Consider the following 25,556-nt stretch of genomic DNA (forward strand, 5'->3'; position numbering starts at 1 on the left):
TGGTAAAGTTGCAAAATTTTTCAGTATCACAACTGCATGCAACGCTACAGTTCTTTAAAGAGCTAATCTGGAATTTATAATAGAGTTTACAATAAATAAAAACAGTATCTCTTAATCTGAGATACTAGAAGAGGTATTTGTTGTAAACTTTGTACAGGGAAGCTTTTGTCACATTTGCGTACAAGGAGTACCCACAACAGTACTAGTCTAACTTCAGCACTGAAAAGCGCTCGTTAAAAACAAGAACTAACACTGCATTAAATATCAATCTTTTAAAAATAACTGATTAGAATTTCCAAATAACTGTCACTTCCATCACTGTATGCAGTGTTGTTGTAGCCATCTTGGTTCCAGGATATTAGAGAGACAAGGTGGGTGAGGTAATATCTTTTATTGGACCAACTTCTGCTGGTAAAAAAGCTGAGCTTTTGAGTAAGAAAAGAGCGTAAGAAGAGCTCTGTGTAAACTCGAAAGTGTCTCTCTTTCACCAACAGAAGTTGGTCCAATAGAAGACACTACCTCAGTCACTTTCTCACTTCCACTGTAAGTTATCCAGAGTGCTAATATCTTTTGATGGGGGGAAGCAGACTTCTTGGTCAGTAAGAGCTATACTATGCTCTCGTTTCATGCAGCTGTACAAGAAGATAAACCCTCCTACTCAGGCATGCACAGTCTCTATCAGGATGCAGCCATTTTTCTACCCAGCTATTGTCTCCCTTACCCCAGTCAACAGAGCTGGCAGGCATGGTGAGAGAGGGAAGAATTCTACATCCCAAAAAGGAGTGAAAGTAAATTACTCCCCAGAAGCTATGGAAGGAGTGGCACAATCCTTTCCTTGTGCAATTTCTGGGGCCCTGCACTTAAATACCATCCCATTGTCGGGGCTAGTCTAAAGCCTAAATCTAGTCCTACACTGGATCCTCTGGGTAAAGGCAGTAAAATATACCTGCATAAACATTAAGAGATTCTATTGTATAGAGCACAGTTTTGTCTAACTGTGTGGTGCACTGCCCTGGGGGGGAGGGCACGAGGAGGTTTTCAGGGGGCATAGTCCTGCCCAGCCCTGTCCCAGGAGCAGCCTGCTACTCTCCCTCTCCTCACCTCCCTGACTGCTGGGGACTCCCTATGTCCTCTCCTATGTACTGCCCTGCTGCAGCCCAGACACCCAGCCGGCTGCAGCCTCATGTATTTTAAACCCTCCGGAGCTTGCAGAAGCAAGAAGCTCTTGGCATGGGGAGGACAAGGAGCCCCAGCCTACTCTGCTCCACACCACACCACCTGGAGTCCTCCAGGCATGGAGCCAGTCACGTCCTGCTGACGTCCCAAGTGTGCATTGCCTGTTCCCCTCAGTGAGTCACTTTCTGCCTTGGACAACCAGGAGTTGGAAGGGGGAGGGTAGGCGGGCTATATGACTCCCATGGAGAATAGGGCACAGCAAAAAAAGTTTGGGAACCTCTGGTCTAAAGAAGCTTTTACCTTTGTGCAGATTGTTTTCATGCTGTGCAGTCTATCAAGTGACTCCTGGGGATTTCCTAGGTACTGTTCAAGTTCAGCATGTAAAATCCGCATGGAAAAGGGAACCATGGAACCTAGAATCATAATGAAACGTTTCTGAATTTGATTGCTACAGTTATCAATGCATATTGTTGCCTATGGTCTATATGGTATTTCTTAAAACATATCCTAGGCATATTCACTAGAGTAAGTGATTAGGAATTAAAATCTCTAAATTCTCTTCTTCCCTTGATTTAATAACTAAATGTTAAATGAGGAAAATGTTTGCTACTTTATAGAATAATATATTTTTGAACAGAGAAATATAAATATCTACAGACAAGCATAATCACAATGGTAAAAGTGTGCAACCAATTCATCCTTAAAATAATAGCATATGGTGTGTCTAGAAGTCCAAAAGAAATTAGAGAAATTTATTAGCAACTGAAAAATAAGGGTTTAGAATGGAAACTCATCTACAATTTAACTACAGAATTGCTACAGAAATACAATAACCCCTAATTTAACAATAGTACTGAAGAATTTAAGATGGATTTTCTGATGGTAGCTCTTAAAGATGACACACACATTGAGAGAGACAGATAACCAAATAAGAAAGGAACACAAATTAAATGAAAATTAAATCACAGAATCATAGGACTGGAAGGGACCTTGAGAGATCATCTAGTCCAGTCCCCTGCACTCACGCTTCCTCCAAATAAATAAAAAGCAGATTTAAAGGGCCCCTTAAAAAAAAAAAAAGACAAAAAGAAAAAAATAAAGATAGAAAACCCACATATGTTAAAAGAAACTAGGTAAGAGAATGAAAATAGCAAATTGAACAAAAACTTAAGAGGAATACTGTAACAAAGGTATATTAAATCTGATGTGTAATTAAAGAAAAACAAGGAAGTAAAATATGTTATTTGAGATTCTATTATCAGTACTTTGTATTGTAATAGTGCCCAAAGGCCTCAGTAAGGATCTGGGATCCAATGTGCTCATCCCTGCAACACCAAACAGCTCCCCACCTCTCCCCCTACCCCTTTAGTTCAGTTTTTATTGTGTTAAATATTGTCTCCAGTGAAGACAGTAGTGTTCCTACGGAGGGACTCATTACGCTGTGAATCCCATACTGAATAAAGTCTTCCTTTCAGTGAGACAGAAGGATACCAAACAGAAGGGGTGGGGAAAGAGAACTTTAACCAATATTTGCAACAAAACGATTGCCTTCTTTCAATGTTATTAGAAAGTAAAAAAAAAACAAAAAAAACAGTAATCTAAGGACCCAATCGCAAGTATCTCGGCATCCTAATTGACTTCAATGAGACTCAGAGCCACTTTGCACCTTATTTGCTCTCAGATATTTGCACGCTTCAATGGACACTGAGCAAAACTATCTGAGGTAAGAATCAGATCCTAAGAAACAAAGTTATTAGTAACAAACGGGAAAGCTATGATGGGGGAGAAGATAACAGAGAGAGAGAGAGAGAAAACACGCTTGTCTATAAAAGTCTAGTACACTAACCTGATGCCATACTCTAAACTAAAGGGATTATCCTCCACAGAGTCTCATTTTTGGCCCATCAGTTTTCATAAACAGATTCAGGTGCTTTTTTGAGATTTTGCACCTGCTCTAATAAGGCACATGTATCAAAGGGGGAAATATACAAGGAGTTATTGTCTCTAAAGATTTTTTTAAAAAACAAGACAGAATCTTAACCAGAAAACCACTCACTAATTATGACCTTAAGAGAACTCCAATTACATCTAAGTAAATTCCCTTTCTCCAAAGGTAAGTATCCCCAAAGGCTCCTCTTAGAGACTGAAGTGTTCCCCCTGTAGGAGTACACACAATCTGTGTTGTATACCTTATGCGTTATGCAGCTAAAGAAAGCAAAAATGTCTTTGGAATTCTTTTTAAGGAAACATTTAAAAACGTTATCAAACCAATAGCAAAGAGATTAGTATGTCCTTATACTGACTAGTAATCAAGCACAATACAGGACAAAACAAGATAAGGAAAAGTGCCTAGATCGCTAGAGAGCCAGGCATGCAAGCTGGGGACAACCAAAGTGTAAGCACTGCAGACTCTTCATCAGGGAACACTGCGCTAAAACGGTTTTGTAGCAGAATGCTATGAACCTCAAATGCCTGTCTTGCAAATCTAAAAACATGACCTAAGGTTGGCCATATTCTCTACCACAACGTTGGATCAATGAGCTGTAATTCAACCTTCAAGTAATAATTCTCCTAAGAAGTAATAACGAGAAATGCATAGACAGTATGGTTATTTTGGAGAAAAGTTGGCACATACTGGTGTGGTATGATCCATGCAACTCAATCATGATATACTCTAATAGATTTTTCTGTGTCAAGCAAAAGGCAAATTAGGTCCAGTTTGTGTAGCAAAGATTCAGAGAATGTGGACTATAAAATGGAAAAACATTTAAAGGCTTAGAATCAATTTTTGTTGATGAAAGCGTTATACCAGTAACAACCCTGAAAAGAACTCAGAACAAGGCTGTATTATTGGCTCTCTTTGTACAAACTAATCAACCCAGTAACACAGCAGCAGTAATATCATGTGGGAGACCTGACTTGGGAACCAAATCAGCATAGTTCAGCCCATAGGCAGTTCCACAGAGGAAACATGCCTCTCACTAACACATCACAGAATATGTAAACCAGCTTTGGAACTGTCTATTTTGGAAAGTTATTGCTCCTCTACATTGCTGCATGAGGCCACTAGTGTGTGTGGCGGTATGCTATCAGAGGCAGCAAGGGAAGGAGTAACCCAGAACCACATTACTAAGCCGTATCACCAAAGCTGGTGTCACCTTATGTTAGAGAGATGAATGGAGCTGAAGGCCGACTGTATCTGGCTTATAAATCACATTTCCTGTGTGAGTAGAAAAACTCATTTCATTATTTTCTGATGCAGAAAGCTATGGGAACTCATAGTGTCCTGCAAAAAGTCACATACCAATTTTGGTACACGCTGAAAGTCCCCAACAGCTCAGTTAGGATGGGCATCCAGCACAATATTACCTAAAAATATACTTTATTTGTATTATTAATTTATTATTTGTTAAGCACAAATGATGCGCTACTTCATTGAGGGCAGCTGGCCAGAAACCACTCAAATGTGAACCATTAGTATGAACCTTGCTGTGATGTCACAGCGTCCATCAAAGAGTACCGCAGCATGGAGCCAGTCCACAGGAAGTAAGAGATCAATACCTTGCTTCCACCCCTAGATTTTTATTTTACGCTCTTTGTGGCCCATGCTGACATCCCAGAAGGATCCAACACACTGGTGGTTTTTCTTCGCTCTGTTGCCTCTCCTGGAATAAATCTTGATAATATAGTTAGAATCCTTTTAAGTAAAATAATTTTTACTATAGTAATGTGATCCAAGCATATCTGGAAAAATTTTATTGGCCAGCAGCCAGGGCAAGTATACACGAGAATCAGAGAACTGAAATTCAGTTACTTACTGTTCACTGAACAGGCTGCCAACCTGAACTTAAAAATCCTGAAGGCACTGACTGTACTGCCCTCCCACCTCAGTTTCCTTGCATATCCTATTGAATAGCAGAAAGAAAAAAAAGGATGATTTGCTTGGTTGGTTGGTTACTTTGCTAAATTATTTTTCTTGGTAAGTTTCACTTTGGGAGGAATGCACATAGCTGTGCATATGCTCTCATGAAAATGTGGTAAAAGGAACTGTTGCCATCCAGTGAGGAGAGAAAACAACTTTTAACTTGAACTTCTGATAGGGCACTCCAATCAGTCAACTTCCCCAATATTTTCTAACTGCCAGTCAAATCAGATCAGGAAATGGTCCTTTGAAAGGGAGAAACGTATGTACATACACATCTTAATTTTAAGAACTAACTTTGTTTACAGAAAAACCCTGGGATGTTTTCCTTGTTGGACAATAAAGTTTGAGATCCAAACTGTTCTCAGATAAATCAGCTTGATCTCCTCCCCCCATATTGGATCTAGAAACATCTATCTTCATTTTTATTAAATGATTTTGATGTGGTTACTCTTAGGTACAACTCAGCAGCACCCATATGAAAACATGACATTACGTTAATTTAAGAAACAATTGGGAACTTATTTTTCTGGGGAAAAATAATGATCATTACTTTATGTTAGACATTAAAAGTCTTCACTGGTGTGTAAGTGTTAAAACCTTCAAAATACATAGACATAAAACAAATAAATCAACTTCTCTTGAAAATTTTTATGGCATCCCTATAAATTGCATCTAAAAGGGTTTGTTCATAAAAAGTTTTATTTTTACTCTAGAATAATTTTTTTAAAAGAAACCAACAAAAATACTTCAATATTTTCTACCTACTGTACAATCTCTAACATCCAAAAATTGAATCGGTGGCTTTTTTTCAGATTGAAGAAGAGGAATAATTATCTTTAAACTGCTGTGACAGAAAAACATTGAGAAAGACCGTGAGAGCATGAGAGAAGCAATAGCAAGTTACTAAAAATCTTTTGAGAAGGTGGATGATTGTGAATCTTTGTTATCAAAAGACTCTGCAAGGTGACCTATGTGGGTATCACGGTGGAAGGGAAGGTTATGAGCATAATGGGCTCTAAAAGCAGGTCAGTAGAATTTCATGGGGAGAACGGAGAATGAAAAAGGCAAAGACCAAACTGCAATATGACTCTTCTGAATCTTCAGTGAAGTCTCATCAAGCTCTACTGATAAAAGGTAAAAAGCAATCTAATGAGAGAATCACAGAAAGTGCTGACTTTGAAGACTTAACAGAGCTCAATAAGAATTTTGGTCTAAACAATAGGACTTTGATTTGTTGCTCTGTGACACCACCACATCATATTGAATCAAAAGCATGTCTTTCAGTTTCCTCCTGCCGAGAGTAAGAAAACCAGTGCCAAAGGAGCTGACATGGAAGAGCCCATTCTAGTAGAAAAGGGCAAATCTACAAAAAAAAAAAAAAAAAACCAACCCCAAACACAGCTTCCACTGTCTTATGGATGTTGAGCCTTTTGATTTAAAAAAAAAAAATCTTTTTGATGGTCTTAATATAAGGATAGTAACAAAGGAAAAATATACCAAGAATATTAGTACTGCAAATGTAACAAACCTTGCTCCCCCCGCCAAAAAAAGACAATGACAATATCCTAAAGATAAAAAAAATACTAAATATACTAAAAAAGATATACTAAACACAGAACCAAAGAAAATAATCTAAATAAATTTTCAGAAGTTAGCACAGAGGATCACTGAAAATAATATAAGCTCATCTTTCTATTAATTAAAATATTGAAGGAAAAACATATCTATAGTAAAAATATAATACTTAAAATTTTGCTCTCTGAAATGAATACATATGGTTTTAAATAATTACTGAAACAAGATGAAACAAAACAATTCTACATTAGTTTAATAATGTCATAGTTGAATATGTAATTATAAAGATTTGCTTAAATTGTGAGGTAATTAGTCACCCAAACAGTATTTTTTGTTAAATGTGACAAATTGAAGAGTTTTGTATGTGCATATTGAGACACCAGAAAAAAGATATTTGCTACTATAAGCAAAACACAGGATAAAAATCTACTGTTCCAGTTTGGAAAGAAAGAAATTCGAGTATACTGCCAAACTAATAAACACTGATGGAGAGAATGACTCACAACATTGACACTCTGCCTCTCCATCTACTCAAGCACCTCCCACAAAAAATAAAAATATGTAACAAATCAAAACAACCTAAAACACAAGCAAACAAAAAAAACACCACAGTATTTTCCTTAAAAAGGGATGACAGCTGGAGACTCCAAGCAGTTCATTAGGGAGTTCACTACTGCTACTGATTTGATGTGGAAGGTACTCAGATACAGGGTGATGGGCGCCAATGTTAAGCAGACAGACCGGACTTTGCAATATGAAACATGAATAATACAATAAGTAGTTTTAAAATAGCATGCTGCTGAATCTATAAATAGGAGAACTTAGGTATATTTACAATATAAATCAATTATAGTGATGAGAAAACATGAAAACTAAAACCGTAGCTGAACAAGAAATGTGAAATTTAAATATTTTATATTGTTGTAAAGCATTTCTATGTGAATTGTCTTGCATGTGATTACGTTGGAAATATCTAGGTTATGAGCTGTGAGAGCACCACTACCCTCTTACAATAAAAAAAAAAAAATTCAAGTTGAACAGGATCATATAATCAGATTTACCCAGGAATGCACAAAGAACATTATCTATGGAATATAAAGAGAATTCTTTAAGACCATAGGTATTTCACAACAGTTGCCTAAAGAAGAAGTTGCACAATTAGTATTCTGGAGCTTTAACGCTACGTAAACTTTTGATGACTACACGTTATCTGTGATAGCCACTAGTGATTAATATTTCTGCTATGAAAAGGAAGGGATCCTTCGAAGCTTTGTGGAAATGAAGGCAAGAACAGGAAACTGTTGTTCTCTCATTATTATTGCAATATTCCCTCAAGTCTTGTCTCTTTTTTTCCCCTCATTGTTTCTACAAAGTAAACAAAACTCTCAGTCCCAATTCATCAAAACTTGGCAGCTTGTAAGCAACACCCAATCCTCTCTGCCACAGCTCCCCAGTAAACTGCAGTGGAAGAAAACCTGCTGCAGTTCTCTTCTAAGCATGCTCTTACAGCTCAAAACAAATATTTGCACTAATTATTGTTTAAACAGCTTTAGTGTTACTCAGCACTACAAGCTTAATTTTGACCCTACTAAAGTCAAAGGGAATTTTGCCACTGACATTAAAGGGAGCAAGATCCAGACCTAGGCCAAAAAAGTATTAAGGAAAAACAAAACAAAACACACACTTGGGGGGAGAGAAAGGTGAAAATTCAGGCACTAAGAATTCATTCTTCTTGAGATATTTAAGCTTTTAAAAGACTAATCTTCTGTATTTATATAAATCTACATTGTATAAAGAAAAGAAAACTAAAAATCTCAGATGTAAAATAGGGAAATATTTCTCTTCATTTCAAACCTGCTAAATTACTACTCTGGTAAGTTTTCAGAGTTGCCAACTCTTGCAACTTTATCATGAGTCTTGGGATATATTATGTTTTATTTTAGGTTTTATTTAAAGACCCAGTGCCTGAAAACAAGTGCTAATGAAAGGTGAGACTCTCACAATAAAAGGAAAAGTAACTTTCTAGCCTTCATGGCGGTGAAGAAAAGCTTGGAAACACGGCCCAAGTGTACATTAAAGGCTCAGAAACTAGAAAGCAAATCACAAGAACCCCACATTTATTACTTTCTTAAGTCTCATGATCTTAAAGTCAATTTCATGATTTTTTGGGGGGTATTTATGATTTCTGAACATTTGGAGTTGGCAATAAGCGATACGATACTGTAAATATGAAGAGGGCCAAATTCCAGATTTACTTTGATAAAAGTCGCATGTAAATGAACCAAATAATATTTAAGACTCAGAATAAAGTGAAATCATGAATGATATAGTCAGAGAATAAAGGAGAAGAAAATAAGTTAAAAGGAAAAGCGAAAAAAGTTAGTTAAAAGAGATGCACTGGTGCAGCTGTACCACTGCAGCACTTACTGAAGATGGGACCTATACGGACGAGAGAGCTTCTCCTGTCAGTGTAGGTACTCCACCCCCCCGAGAGGCTGTAGCTATGTTGATGGAGAAGCCATCCTGTTGACATAGCACTGTCTACACTGGGAGCTAGGTTGGTATAACTATGTTGCTCAGGGCCCCATGGTTTATAAACTAACAATTCATGATTTTTTTATTTAAAATGTTCTCCTGCATCACTTTAATAGATCACGAAAAACAAAAAGTGAAAAAGACGTGGACAATAACTAACATCCAGATAATTCACTAAGAAAGGATAAAACAAGATGTTACACTTCAGTAGAGAAACTTTTGGAAAAATCCATGAAATTGTTGAAACTTAATCAAGTACTTGAAGTAACAGGAAATAGAGAAAAATAAAAAAGGTGTTCACAGATTAATGCAGATCCATAAGTATGGCTAAGTAAGGCTTGTCATAACCACAAGGGTAGCCTAAAATTCCTCCTTACCTGTAAGGGGTTAAAAAGCTCAAATAACCTGGTTAGCACCTGACCAAAGGAAGCTAGGGGGACAAAAGATACTTTCAAATCTGGGGTGGGGGAGAGGCTTTGTTTTGGGTTCTTTGTTTCTGTGTTCATTTGCTCTTGGGACTAAGAGGGACTGGACATTAATCCATGTCCTCCAAACCATTCTGAACCAGTCTCTCATATTACAGAAATTGTAAGTACAGCCAGGGAAGGCGTATTAGTTTATCTTTGTTTTCTCAGCTTGTGAATTTTCCCTTTGCTGGAGGGAGGTTCATCCCTGTTTTGTTTTAACTTTGAAACTAAGGCTAAAGGGGGGTTCCTCTGTGTTTTGTGCATCTTTTGTTACCCCGTAAAGTTATCTTCCAACCTGATTTTACAGAGGGGATTTTTACCTTTTAAAAAAAATTCTTTTAAGAACTGATTGATTTTTTTTCAGTGTCCAAAGATCCAGGGATTTGGGTCTGTGTTCACTTTGTAACCAATTGGTTAGGTTTTTATTCTCAAGCCCCTCCCCCCAGAAAGGGGGTGTAAGGGCTTGGGGGCATATTTTGGGGGAACAGGAACTCCAAGTGGTCCTTTCCATGATTCTCTGTCTAAATCACTTGGTGGTGGCAGCATACTGTTCAAGGACAAGGTGGAATTTGTGCCTTGGGAAAGTTTTTAACGTAAGCTGGTAAAAATAAGCTTAGGGGGTCTTGCATGCGGCTCCCCACATCTGTACCACAGAGTTCAGACAGGGAAAGGAAACCTGACAAGGTTTAAGCAAGGTAGTGCAAAAAGTAGTTGAAGTAGAATAAAGAACAACAGATGCAAGGAATAGGAATTTCTTAGACTCCCATACATAAAACAAAGTTAATAGAACATTGAGGATCCATGATTAAGTGTGCAAACTTAAGGTTTCAGGCACAACTTTTATCTCTTCCCTTGTGCACATACAATACAATATAGTCTTGGTCACATGATTTTATACAATCTCTAAAGTAATACAACTGTAATATACTTTTTCTGCAACTTTACAGCATATTGTATTCTTACATATTTACACTATATTCACTGTGAAAACAGTTTAAACTATTACTGACACTTTCTATATGATAAAGTATCTTTTCTCTAACATATGCAGTTTTAATAATTTTGGTACAGAACCTGCCAACACTTATGAACACAAGTAATTTAAAAAAGGGAAGAAGGAGGATCCTGGGAACTACAGGCCAGTCAGCCTCACCTCAGTCCCTGGAAAAATCATGGAGCAGGTCCTCAAAGAATCAATCCTGAAGCACTTGCATGAGAGGAAAGTGATCAGGAACAGCCAGCATGGATTCACCAAGGGAAGGTCATGCCTGACTAATCTAATCGCCTTTTATGATGAGATTACTGGTTCTGTGGATGAAGGGAAAGCAGTGGATGTATTGTTTCTTGACTTTAGCAAAGCTTTTGACACGGTCTCCCATAGTATTCTTGTCAGCAAGTTAAGGAAGTATGGGCTGGATGAATGCACTATAAGGTGGGTAGAAAGCTGGCAAGATTGTCGGGCTCAACGGGTAGTGATCAATGGCTCCATGTCTAGTTGGCAGCCGGTATCAAGTGGAGTGCCCCAAGGGTCGGTCCTGGGGCCGGTTTTCTTCAATATCTTCATAAATGATCTGGAGGATGGTGTGGATTGCACTCTCAGCAAATTTGCGGATGATACTAAACTGGGAGGAGTGGTAGATACGCTGGAGGGGAGGGATAGGATACAGAAGGACCTAGACAAATTGGAAGATTGGGCCAAAAGGAATCTGATGAGGTTCAATAAGGATAAGTGCAGGGTCCTGCACTTAGGACGGAAGAACCCAATGCACAGCTACAGACTAGGGACCGAATGGCTAGGCAGCAGTTCTGCGGAAAAGGACCTGGGGTGACAGTGGACGAGAAGCTGGATATGAGTCAGCAGTGTGCCCTTGTTGCCAAGAAGGCCAATGTCATTTTGGGATGTATAAGCAGGGGCATAGCGAGCAGATCGAGGGACGTGATCGTTCCCCTCTATTCGACATTGGTGAGGCCTCATCTGGAGTACTGTGTCCAGTTTTAGGCCCCACACTACAAGAAGGATGTGGAAAAATTGGAGAGAGTCCAGCGAAGGGCAACAAAAATGATTAGGGGACTGGAACACATGAGTTATGAGGAGAGGCTGAGGGAGCTGGGATTGTTTAGCCTGCAGAAGAGAAGAATGAGGGGGGATTTGATAGCTGCTTTCAACTACCTGAAAGGGGGTTCCAAAGAGGATGGCTCTAGACTGTTCTCAATGGTAGCAGATGACAGAACGAGGAGTAATGGTCTCAAGTTGCAGTGGGGGAGGTTTAGATTGGATATTAGGAAAAACTTTTTCACTAAGAGGGTGGTGAAACACTGGAATGCGTTACCTAGGGAGGTGGTAGAATCTCCTTCCTTAGAGGTTTTTAAGGTCAGGCTTGACAAAGCCCTGGCTGGGATGATTTAACTGGGAATTGGCCCTGCTTCAAGCAGGGGGTTGGACTAGATGACCTTCTGGGGTCCCTTCCAACCCTGATATTCTATGATTCTATGAATTCAACTGAACTCACTTATGCACATGAGTAATTCAATTCAATGGGACTACTCAAATGCATAATTTTTTTGCAGGCCTTTGGGCCTGATTCAGCACTCACTGAAACCAACAGAAAGAATCAATGAGCCAGGCCTTTGGTCAGTAAACTTCATAGAGTGCATTTTCTTCTGAATCACCAGCACAGTCTTCCTCAGACAGTGTACGTCAAAGGATGAGAGAATTAATCAAAGTTCATCTGCCTGTGAACTTTGATGGCCTTTCCATAACCAGCAAATTTTCACTGTCACATGTTGTTCTATGTAGTGTGCTGAACCAGTATGGTTTTTACACACACACACACACAGTATTGTACACTTCTTTGTATATCCAAACAGAATGTAAAATCCTGTATATAGGGCTCTTCTGCTTTATTAACTGAGAAATAATATGACATCATGTAGTCCAATATTGTAACATATACGCACAAGGGGAACCGTAATTGTCACTTCATGCCTTTTGAATACTTAACCATGCAACTTTAACAGTCTATTATTATAGTTTAAAACAAAACAACTCATTTTTTTAAAATTTAAAAAGAAAAAAGGTGGACACGCCAAAAACAAAGTATCCTTCTCCAAGATTTCAAAGTTCTGCTTGCTTGCAAAAAAAAGCAGCATGGTAAATTACATATTGAAGAACTATTTGGCTAGACACACCTGGCATGCCCTATCCCATACTCTTTAGGAGATTTACAAGTGATCAGTCAGTTGCCTAGAAAACTAATTTGAGTACATATGAATGCACAGCCTTCCTCAAGGGCCTTATCCAACAGCCATTTAGATCAATGGAAAGGCTCCCATTGACTTCAATAGGCACTGGATTCACAGAGTTTCAGGTCAGAAGTGTACATTAGATCATTTAATATGATCTCGTGTATATCATAGGCCATTAAAACTCACCCTGCTACCCCTTTACTGAGCCCAACAACTTATTTTTGACTAAAACATAACCTGTGTTTGGCTAAAATATATCTTCCAGAAAGCCATCCAGTCTTGATTTGAGAACATCAATCAAAAGGAGGAGAGAATCCACCATATCCCTTGGTACGTTGTTCCAGTTAAAAATGTGTGCCTAATTTCTAATTTGAATTTGTCTGGCTTCAGCTTTGAGCCACTGGTTCTTGTTATGTCTTGTCTTGCTTGTCAACTATGATGCTGGAAAATCCTTTTCAGATCACTGCTTTCCAGCATACAGTCCCCGATTCTATAGATATGATCTGCAGTCCTTGTTCCTAGTGTATACCTTTGCATTTGGCTATATTAAAAAATTACATTTTATTTTAAATGGAATCAGGCCCTAAGTGCACTCTGTGACACATGATAAGTATGTGATTTTTCCCAATGCCCACAATTCAGTAAAATTGAAGTAAATTTCCATGGCAAATTTCAATAATTTCAGCTTTAGGATTATATTACTAAGCAACAAAGTTACAAAAATAATTTTATTATTATTATTTACAGTATTTTTTCCTCACGTTTCCTTTGCTTAAAAGTATTTGAACTGTTTTGTTGAAACTGTCCAAAACTTTCAGGTAGAAACCAAGTATGGAAAATTTCAGCACATGATCTGAAAGTTTCAGGAAGTTCTGAATAATTGAATAAATGGGCTTAGAATGGAAACCACTTCCCAAATTTAATCAGAGTGGGTCATAACTAGTTTCCTGCTCTATTTAATTTGTAGACCAAAGAAAATCAATGTTGTGCAACCATGTATGAGGTGCACGGAAATACGACAGACATAATGTTAACATTCAGATATGAAATTTACATACAATGACTACATGCACCAACCAAGATTGTGGCCACATTGTGCTAGTTACCATAAAAGAAAATACCGTAGTAAGAGACAAATCTTTCCCTGAAGAATTTACAATCTAAACAGACAATATAGACCAACCATGAGAGAAAGGAAGTACCATTATCCTCCTTTACAGTTGGGGCAAGTGACTTGCTCAAAGTCCCCCAGAGAGTCTGGGCACTGAGTCCACTGACATAATCATAACACCATCCTTCCTCGAAGAGGGAAGTAGTCATAGTGGAACAGTTGGGGAGAGTGAGCAGCGTGAATGGATGATGAAGTAATCATTTGCATGTTGAAAACACTGGGTGCTTTTGAATGGAAGTATTTCAAGATGGAAGAGGTGATTGGCAGAGAGTATATCAGTATGGAGAAAGGATTGTTATTTTTGTTTTATACATTGTTTCAACTACCTGGAAAAAAAATGAGAAGCAGCAATGATATTGGTTGAGTATTATAACCTCTCAATAACAACAATAGTATTATAAAGATCTGATAAACGGATTACAGAATTCATCAAATGAAATTTAATCTCATCAACCTATGGATCAAAGACAGTAAAAGGGAATATATCTGCTTCAATAACCAATGGATTACATGGGAAAAGAGAAAGCAAGAAAGTATGAGTATATTAATACTAATCTATGACAGAAATAAATGTGCTATATTACATAATTAATCAACCAGTGGAACAATTTAACAAAGGTCATGGTGAACTCTTCATCACTGACAATTTCAAAATCAAGATAGGATGTTTTTCTAAAAAGATATATTCTAGGAATTATTTTGGGGAAGTTCTCTGGCCTGTGTTATACAGGAGGTCAGATCAGATTATCACAGTGGTCTTTCCCAGCCTTGGATTCTACAGAATTAAGTGTCAACTATATTGTCTGAAAGCGTTCCCTGTACTTGGTTACCTGCTGTTCTGTGGTCTGAACTGCACTGCCTAACTTAAGCCCAGCCCTGCAAAGGGCTCTTACATAGGTGGACATATACATCCATGTAGAATCCCACTAGGCAAAGGGATGTGATGCACACATCGAGGACCGGCTGTATGCAGCCCTCCGCAAGATCAGAGACTTTGATTATAAACTCCTTCGGGTAGAGACCAGGTCCTCTATTATATATTATTGAATACTGTACCAAATATACTGATGCTGATCAAATAACAAGTACACCTCCAAATAGCAGTATATAAAAACAAATAGTAGGTCCTGAAATTCAAAAGCATATATATTGCTAAAAGGGTTTTCTACTCTCCAGTTGATGTGTATAAGGTTTTCTTCAGCAAGGGAGAAATTGACTGGCTATCCAGCAGAACAGCGAAAGTAACACTGACAGTATTACTCACTTGAAAAGCTAGTGAACAAAAGAGAACAGCCTACTTCTACTGCCAGCTACTGGAGTTCTCCTTTAACTCAGGTGCTGGAGGTCTCCATACTCAAGGTCCCTAAATTTAAACACTGTTGATAGCTTTTGGGGTTCTAAAAGCAGCTTTGTGTATAGTAAAAAGTATAGACAATGGGAATTTAAGTTACTTTTTTCCCCAATGAGTTACCTTAGGTGTTACTTTTAATTATAGTAGGTTCAACATTTTCAGAGAATATAATTTTCAGGTTGACATTGTCCTTTTAATATATTAATAGCATAAAAGGCGGCAAAATTGAATAGTACCAGAAAAAATAAATCTCTCTTAAAAGCAGGATAGATAATGCAAAGACCTTGGAACAGATGGAACAATCAGTAAGATCAGGTAAAATTTGCTAAGGCCAAACATTCCAATTCATGTTCCAGTAAGAACAGCTACATATTTTGACAGGTGTCATAACAAACACCACCTGATGCCAATCACCAAATTTAAAATGAGAGACCAGAATGTAGCTGCAACAGTTCTAGACCAAAAAAATGAGGATTTCAACGGCTGGCAATTGAGTGCTTCCCCTTCACACCCAAAATGCCTAGATATGCTTCCTGATCTGCTGTCTACAGCCTGCCAAATGCATCATGGGTGGTAAATACCAGCAGCAATCAAATTAGTGCTTAACTAGGCTATGGCGCTCACTGTGAAGAGAAACTATTTAGGATTAGCTATGTGATCCTAATGAATTTCATCTGCAAGAAAACCCTTGATGTAGAAGGAAAAATACTAACCCCAGTCTCCGGAAGTCATGTTGGATCTGTACCATTTCTTTCATACCTTTCTATAATCTTCCTACACACTAAACATTTTCCACCTAGAAAGGTTGTATAAGGAAACAAGCATCCTTGTAAGGAGGAAATACAGAAAACTAAAAGGAGGGAGTGGGGAAAAGGAAAGGAAAAAAGAGAAAGAAAAAGGAGAAAGAAAAAAATACAAATTATTTAGCTCCAACTGTATACTTGGAAGTGCACAAATTTATATGGAGACATAGGCACAATTTTCAAAAGTGCCTAAAGCCCATTTTCAGAAGTGACTTAGGGCTTGTCTACACATTGGGCTAATAGGCTCTATGGGGGTGTGATTTCCAAAGCACACTAATGTGTTGTGCATTAACTGGTCTGTGCAGGCCCTGCTGGTGCACACTAAAGGTTCCTAAAGCTAATGCAGTGCTATTTGAAACAGTACTACATTAAAGTGCATTAGGGAACCTTTAGTGCATATCAGTAGGGTCTATACAGACCAATTAATGCATAACACACATTAGCGCACTTTAGAAATCACACCCCCGTAGTATACATTATTCCACTTTGTAGACAATCCTTAGTCACTTAGGCTCCTAAGTCCCACAGACTTTCAATGAGATTTAGGCTCCCCAAGTGCCTGCCATTTTTGAAAATGGGATTTAGGTACTTCTGAAAATTTTATTTGCTGGTACCCACATCAAACAGTTTACAATTTAAACACACACAAACCAGTTGGATACATATAATGCATTGGTTGCTATTATGAGTTGAGAGGTAGTTTGGAAATCTTGCAAAAATACTTTTTCAAGGGTTTGGAGGATAATGAAGCTGGAAGAAAGAGATAAAGAAATACGAAGATGGCAGAACAGAAATAACAGTGGTTCTCTTACCACTGGTGACCATCGTAATTTTTCTCCACTGAAAATTACATAGCATGCTAGAATTTGGAAGTGAGTAACCAATCTCCACTTTTGGTTGCTCACTTCTAAAGAGTGCCATGTGTAACTAGACTAAACAGCCATACAAGTGACTACATAACTTACCTTTTTGCCATGGTGCTGCATAAATTAAACAGACAAATATACCCACCCTGAACCACCTGGTGTTAATCACAATTTGTGAAATGCTGTATTAGAAGATTTATTCAAAGACAGAACAAGATAAAGGCTGAGCATCAAAATACACATAAATTTAAAGGGATTGTAAAGATCTGTCACACAACCCAAACACAATAGCTGACAAACTTCTCCAGCTCTACTAGAGATTTTAGTATCTTTCCTGCCATCATCAGGGGCTTGAGGGATGAACTCTTTGCTAACGCTGGAGGTCTGCCACAACTGCATTGCATGTGGCAACAGATAGGAATGTTGACAGCATATATAACAAGGGTTCCACTTTTTTTTTTTTGGGCGCAATTTACCTGTGGAATAGATTAGCAAATGTCTGCTACCCATAAGTTGACACAGCTTCTGCCATCTTTTTTTTCCTGTGTTTTCTCTCACACTTTTATTTTTCCTGTCTGTTCTTTTTTCGTTGTTTTCCCTCCCCACTTGTTCTGTTTCTTCCCTACCCACCACTTTTCTCCTACTCCCTATTCCTTCACAACTCTCTGGTAGCTCCAATCTCACTTCAATTTCCCCATTCACCAGAAGGTTATTTGTTGATGGACATCCACCAATATCATTCAAAGCTGAGTCAAGCCACAAAAATGGGGAAAAGCTTGGGCCAGGAGGCTGCTCTCTGAATCTTCAACCCTATACAAGTGAGTTGTTCCACATATTCAGCTACTTTGGGGCCACACAAGAGCAAGACAGGGGGCTTTCAAGCAGTCAGCTGCCACTTCATCTGAAGATGCAGCAGCACATTTGCTGTGAGACTGTGTGGATACGTAGTTTCCCAACCCACAGTGATCTTCTGTTTTGCTCTATGCCCCTCGAAACTAGTCTTTTTGGAACCCATCTGGGAGCAGAGGTTCCAGAAGAACTCAGGCATGTAAGCGGGACATGACACATTTTTGTATTACACATTCTCCAGCTATTGGTCAAAAACTCTGAATAAGTGTAGGCACAGAAAATAAATGTGCCTCTGTGACAAAGAGGCATACGGCAAGTTTCCTGTTAGATCTTCAGTAGCTTCTTTGTGATCACATGCATTTACCAGGTGCAATTTCATCTTGTATATATTATGTCCCACACAAGAAATCAGCACAAGGGACTTTTCAACAGCATGAGTTACTTTACGGGTTAGCATATTGGTGCCCGAGGCACAAATGTTTAGTATACGAATGTTTACTATATCTGGCACGTAAATAACCTTGCAACGCTGGCTACTAAAGTGCCATGTGAACGCCTGTTCTTACTTTCAGGTGACATTGTAAATAAGAAGTGGGCAGCATTATCTTCCATAAATGTAAAAACAAAACAAAACCTTGTTTGTCTAAGTGATTGGCTGAACAAGAACTCGGACCGAGTGGACATGTAGGTTCTAAAGTTTTACATTGTTTTGTTTCTGAGTGCAGTTATGTAACAAAAAAAAAAAATCTACATTTATAAGTTGCATTTCCAAGATAAAGAGATTGCACTACAGTACTTGTACGAGGTGAATTGAAAAATACCATTTCTTTTGTTTCCTTTTTTACAGTGCAAATATTTGTAATCAAAAATAATATAAGTGAGCACTGTATACTTTGTATTCTGTGTTGTAACTGAAATGAACAAATTTGAAAATGTAGAAAACATCCAAAATATTTATAATAAATTTAAATGGGTATTCTATTATTAACAGTGATATTACAATTGCAATTAATTGTGAATAATTTTTTAAATCAAGTTAATTTGTTTTGAGTTAATCGCTTAAGTTAACTGCTATTAATTGGCAGCCCTACTTTCTATTAAAACCTCAAATTATTCTTGGATAGGAGTCAGCCACAAAGGGAACATAGTCCTAGTTACAGGGAGCAAAAAGCAAAAACCGCTAGAATAAATAGTTGAGGGCTGTTTAGACTCACACCATTCACAGACTCTCACCATAAGATTTTCTGCCTTTACCAGTCACCCAGAAGTATCATCCTGTGGCTACAATACAGCTGCAACTTGAAAACCCAAGTACTTGTACTAAGACTAGTAACATTGTTCATGAGAAGGTGCACAGTGCGAAATCAGTTTCTTGGACTTCTACAATAAAATATTGAAGAACATGTTCCTTAGTTAGCATCTACATTTAACTTTCCACAAGACAATGAGGGACTGGGTGGCTGATTTTATTTCAAAGGAATAAGAACAATGACAACACTGGGAGGAAGTTAAAAGAAAGAAGGTAGTGAATTGTGCATGCAAGGGAACTTTAGTAGGTCAACTCCCACCCCTTCTGTCATAAATATAAAGGGAAGGGTAACCACCTTTCTGTATACATGGCTATAAAATCCCTCCTGGGCAGAGGCAAAGTCTTTTTACCTGTAAAGGGTTTAGAAACTCAGGTAACCTGGCTGGCATCTGACCCAAAATGATGAATGAGGGGACAAGATACTTTCAAATCTGGAGGGGGGGGAAAGGCTTTTGTCTGTCTGTGTGATACCCTTGCTGGGAACAGATCAAGGATGCAAGCCCTCCATCTCCTATAAAGTTAGAAAGTAATCTAGCTGGAAAATGCATTATGTTTTCTTTGTTTTGGCTTGTGAAATTCACTGTGCAGGAGGAAATATGTATTCCTGTTTGTGTGTCTTTTTGTAACTTAAGGTTTTGCCTAGAGGGATTCTCTATGTTTTTAATCTGACTGCCTGTAAGATTATGTTCCATTCTGATCTTACAGAGTTGTTCTCTTATCTTTTTTTGTTCTGTTTTTTAAGAATCTGATTCGGTTTTTTGGGTCTTAAAAATCCAAGGCTGGTTTGTGCTCATCTTGTTTATTCTCAAGCCTCCCCAGGAAAGGGGGTGTAAGGACTTGAGAGGATATTTTGGGGAAATAGGAACTCCAAGTGGTCCTTTCCCTGTTCTTTGTCTAAATCACTTGATGGTGGCAGCATACTGTTCAAGGACAAGACGAAATTTGTGCCTTGGGAAAGTTTTTAACGTAAGCTGGTAAAAATAAGCTTAGGGGGTCTTTCATGCGGGTCCCCACATCTGTACCCTAGAGTTCAGAGTGGGGAGGGAACCCTGACACCTTCTATCTGTGTTGTGAATTTGGGAAAAAACACAAGATATAGTATCTTCAATTTCTGTAGCATTTAAAACATTCAAATAGAGATTTTAATTTAGAGTTTAAATTTAATGTAATAGAAAATGTTAATTTTCAATAGTCTATTAACCAGAAACAAACCCAAATCATCCCAGGTGTGAACTGGATAGCAATTGAAATCTTTTCCATCAATCCTCTCACAGAAACATAGGAATCAGAAATGGAAAAAGACCTCTATTATTGCTGGTGGCTTTATAAGCTGCTATTGTAATGAACACAGACACAACCGCTATGTTTAATAATAGCGTAGGTTGTGTACACACAAACGAAAAACCACAACCCCATGAAAAATCATGGAATCCATGACTCATGAAAGCCATGACAAATATTTAGCCTCAGGTGCCCCAGTGTATTATATAAAGCAGACGTGCAGGCAGCAATTTTGAAGACAGCTCATTGCCCAAATACCGAGCCTACTTTCATTAGCTATTACAGGGCAGAAAGAAGAGCAAAACAGACATCTGCATTTCCACTGAATGCATCCGATGAAGTGAGCTGTAGCTCACGAAAGCTTATGCTCAAATACATTTGTTAGTCTCTAAGGTGCCACAAGTACTCCTTTTCTTTCTAAGAATAAAGTCTGATTATAACAAACTACAGTTATTCATTAATATCGTTCAGTACACATTAAAATCACTTGTTTGTATTTCTAGATGTGGGGTCTCAAAATATATCAAACTATTTTCTGTAAGCAACTTTAGTTTAAAGCTAGTCACATTAAGAGTATAGAATTAGAAATAAAAATAACTGTCAACAGCTTTCAAATGACGTTTACCTCTTTCTCCAGCTTAGACAATGCATGATATGTTCCAAAATATCTGAAGTTGCATATTAGAGGTAAGAAACTTGGAGGCAAGTTTTCTGGAGACTATTTTTACTCCTGGAGATAGTGTTGATATTCTAGATATTCTGAATCAGCAGGTCAAATACAGGCAACATAGGCTGGTTATCTTATTTCACCTTAAAATGTCTCCTCAGATCAAACTTGATTTCTTACTCACACTAATGTTCTCTTTTACCAAAATAATCTCTGGAACCAGGTCCAAAGTATCAACTATAAGAAAACAGGTTAGTGTGTTTCCCTTTTCAGTTTACAATTTAAGGATTTCAAAGACTAAGGCCTTGTCTACACTACTGGGGTAAGTTGACCTAAGTTACGCTACTACAACTATGTGAATAATGTAGGTGGAGTTGACACAGCTTAGGTTGACTTACTGCACTGTCTACACTGCACTGCGTTGACTGGAGATGCTCTCGTTCTGGTGGAGTACTAGAGTCAACCGGAGAGCGCTCTGTGGTCATTTTAGCGGGTCTTCAATAGCCGCACTAAATCAACCCCCACTGCATCGATCGCCGTAGCGTCGATCCCTGGTAAGTGTAGACATCGCCTAAGAAATGTAATAAATTCCCAGAACATTCAGCGTATGGATTTTTTCTTTTTAAAACAGAACTAACAGATATGGTTTTAGATAATTTATTGAAATCTGGCTGGTCCATTGAAAGAAAGCAATCCAAGTAAACAACTTTGTTTCTTTTCAGATGCTATTCTATTCCACAAGCTGGCAGCCTTTTGGATTTCTTTGTATGTGTATAAATCTTGCCTGAAGCAAAGTATTTATGTGGCCACTCAAACAATTGAGAACACAAGTATTTTATAAATGGAGCTGAAAATTTACTTTAAAAATAAGGACATCTATGAGGAAAGTTAGTGAGTATCATACAGAAAAGACTTCAGTACAGGAAACCGCTGAGAAAGGAGACAAGGAAATAAAGGTAAATTAGAAGAGCTGGGGAGAATTATGTAGATACAGCAGTAGGCATAAAAGAAAGACTCCAACAAATGTGTGCCAACAGAAATTTCTTCCACTGAATGCATCCAATGAAGTGAGCTGTAGCTCATGAAAGCTTATGCTCAAATAAATTTGTTAGTCTCTGTGACAGGTGTCGGTCGGTCTTCCGAGCCCCTAGGGGCGATGGAGAGCTATGGTCTCTGTGGCTGACCTTGGCCACACCTTCCGGGCGTTGGGGAATTAGCGGGAAGGTGTGCCGGCCGGAGTCAACAGCGCGCCCCTCAGGCAGGGGAGCGCCGGCAAGAGTCAACAGCGTGCCCCTCAGGCAGGGGAGCGCCGGGGTAGAGGAACGCAGGCCCACCCAACTCTACTGCGTTCCAGCCCAGGGCCCTGACAGTGGCAGGAGGCAAAAGTCCCGCCGCTGGGTCAGCGGGGCTGTCCGCGCCTGCTGACCAAACACACCCACCCCACAGTGTAGTTCGGCCCCGGGCTACTTCCTACCCGGTCTCTCAGGAGGGTCGCTCCGGTCCCTCCATCTCCTCCGGGTATTCCGCTGCGGGCAGCTCTGGTTTCTCCATCTCGTCCGAGTATTCCGCTGCGGGCCATTCCCGCTCGGTATCAGACTCACGCTGGCCCGGGCTGCAGTCAGGCCCCTCCAGGTCCTCTGGGTATTCAGCGGCCGGCAGCCCTGGTTGCCACAGGCCTTCCCCCCGGTCAGGCTCCTCCTTGCCCAGAGCTTCGCCTGGGTCAACAGCAGGATCGCGAGGGAGCAGCCAGCAGCCTGTGTCTGTCTCCCCCCCTGGTGCTCTCTTCACTGGGTAGAGGGCCCCGCCCTTTGTACTTCCTGTCCCACCCTTCCCCTTCCAGAGATTGGCAGAAGCGTGGCCTGGCCCCGCCCACTCAGGCTCAGAGGGTGGCTCTTTACCCTCTGGTTCGGAGGGGAGCCACCCTGGCTCCCTACAGTCTCTAAGGTGCCACAAGTACTCTTTCTTTTTGAGTATACAGACTAACACAGCTGCTACTCTGAAACCTACAGAAAACTAGTGTGAGATAGAGTAAGTTTAATTCTAAAAAAGGGAAAAGGGGCATACCATATCACAGGTGAAGTTAGGATGGAGTCTGTAGTAGAGAGAGTCTGGAGCACTGGGCTTGGTACAAGATCTGAGGCCTGAATCAGAGGCCGTGAATTAACGCTAGGCCAAGTATTAAAGTAGCTGGTTATAAGTTTATGAATTTGATAGAGTTGTTGCTAGCGTATTAAGATTTAGATATTTACATAAATATATTTCAATGCTAGTATAGCTATACACCAATATAGTACAAGATAAGATGGTTTGACAGAATAATGAATAGGGATGTTTTGTTCAAGATATCAGGAACAAGGAGAGGTAACAGATGTCATGAACTATATAAGGTGTCATGTAAGTTGTGTTTTCCAGTTGTTTGTCTCAGCCTATAAATGTTGGGGTACCTCGCCTTAATCCTTTGTGTGGCCTAGGGGAAAGCAGAAATTCCCACTGCTGACTGAGCCTCTCCTTGCTATTAGGCACTCATGTGTTAGCCTGCCTGTAATCACAGAGCCAGAGCACCAATATTGTGCATAGGAGGCAATAAACCTGGCCAAGTGTCTGTCACCAAACCGTGCCTGTGGTCTTTATGAGTAACATCAAGATTTGCTGAATGAGCAGGCTGCCTTATTTGCTGTTAGTAGTGATAACATTGGAGCTTCAAGGACAGAAGCACTGGGCAGCATGAACAGCATTATTGAGGCAACGACACTCCAGCCTTCAGCACTTGGTCTATTGAACCAGCTATCTGCGCAGAGCTGGGACAGCACATCAAAAGAATACAAGCCAACTGACAACAGAGTGCTATAGGATTATATTGCCTCCACAGAACCACTGTGTAGCACACCATGTGTGTTGCACACCATGCCTTGCCAACCACAAAACAATTCAAAACCGGTAAATTCATTAGGAGCTCACATGCATGGACTATAAATTCCAACTGCAAATATAAAGGCCATATTCACCTCACCTTCTTTGTTCTCTTCAGCCTCAAGGCTGTTTGCAGATTCCAAAGAAAAAGGGGATTATGGGATATCAGTATGTATTTGTATGTACAGACAAAATAGCCTTCCTTTCTTCCCGAATGAAATTGCCTTGGCAGATCCCTTGATAGATTAGCAGACAGTAGCAATGCACACAGAAGGGTTAAGGAATAGTAATTACAGAGACCAAAACCTGTTCCTGAAACAAGCATCTGCTCTGGCTCACAAATGGGGGTAATCATTCACACAAATACATTTTTGTTTTACTGGATTTACAGTTGGCCAAACGTACCACCAGTCACTTTGGAAAGTGCCACAGAAGAATCATTGCAGTGTTATTGTAGCTCTGTTGGTGCCAGGATATGAGAGACTCAGGGTGGGTGAGGTAATATCTTTGATTGGACCAACTTCTGTTGGTGAAGGAGACAAGCCTTCGAACTCCACAGAGCTCTTCTTCAGACCTCACCCACAAAAGAATGTAGCAATACAGGAACAAAAGACTTTATAATCTGAAATACAGAAAACTGACTGAAGGTGGAAAAAGGGGATGAAGCATACAAGCAGAATGGCCAGGGCAAAGGTTGCCACATATATTGGTAGTTTTTATTTTAATCGCATAAACTATCCACCAATTTCTGTCCTGTTACTCCCTGGTTGCTGCTGTTAGTGAGTTTTAAGGAGGAATTTAAACAGAGAGTAGTGACCTAGCATATTAGTTCCAGAAGCATAGAGGGCAACACAGACAAAAACATGGACATGATTGTGTGAAGATCAGATTAATGCGGCATCACAACCTAGCCCAGTCCCACTCTCTGGACATATACCAATCTGTTGTGATAGAATCCAAACACTGAATCCCATGTGCTTCTCAGCCCTGAATTGTGACTAGAGCTGGTCAGAAATTTTTTGATATGTTTTTAACTGAATAATGCAAATTAGTTAAGACCAACACCAAAGAAAGAAAAATCCACTACAAAAGAGCCAACGACCCACTGATTATCGCATTCACCGAAGACCCACGTTCAAATTCCTGATCTGCCCAATTTGGAGCAGGGATTTGAACCTGCATCTCCTATATTCTAGGCCAGTGGTTCTCAAACTTTTGTACTGGTGACCCCTTTCATATAGCAAGCTTCTGATCCCCCTAATAAATTAAAAACACTTTTTAATATATTTAACACCATTATAAATGCTGGAGGCAAAGCGGGGTTTGGGGTGGAGGCTGACAGCTCGCAACCCCCCACGTAATAACCTCGTGACCCCCAATTTGAGAACCCCTGTTCTAGGCTATAGTCTCAGTCTCTCTCTCTCA

The 25,556-nt window shown here is 39.3% G+C and overlaps 1 protein-coding gene across 3 annotated transcripts in view; it reads right to left on the reverse strand.

The window, feature by feature from the left end:
- Positions 1–25,556, reverse strand: part of TRAPPC12 (trafficking protein particle complex subunit 12) — an 81,193-nt gene that overhangs the window by 25,967 nt on the left and 29,670 nt on the right. For 2 of the 3 annotated variants that reach the window (XM_084622369.1, XM_084622367.1), the window contains 2 exons: positions 4,995–5,081; positions 1,477–1,589 (listed from right to left, as the gene is read on the reverse strand). In XM_084622369.1, the coding sequence (XP_084478495.1) occupies positions 1,477–1,589; positions 4,995–5,081 (200 nt within the window). The remainder of the gene's footprint in view (positions 1–1,476; positions 1,590–4,994; positions 5,082–25,556) is intronic. The other variant, XM_084622368.1, reaches the window with a different exon arrangement.

The sequence above is a fragment of the Lepidochelys olivacea genome, assembly GCF_965140295.1.
Source record: "Lepidochelys olivacea isolate rLepOli2 genome assembly, chromosome: 3".
Classification (NCBI taxonomy): domain Eukaryota; kingdom Metazoa; phylum Chordata; order Testudines; family Cheloniidae; genus Lepidochelys; species Lepidochelys olivacea.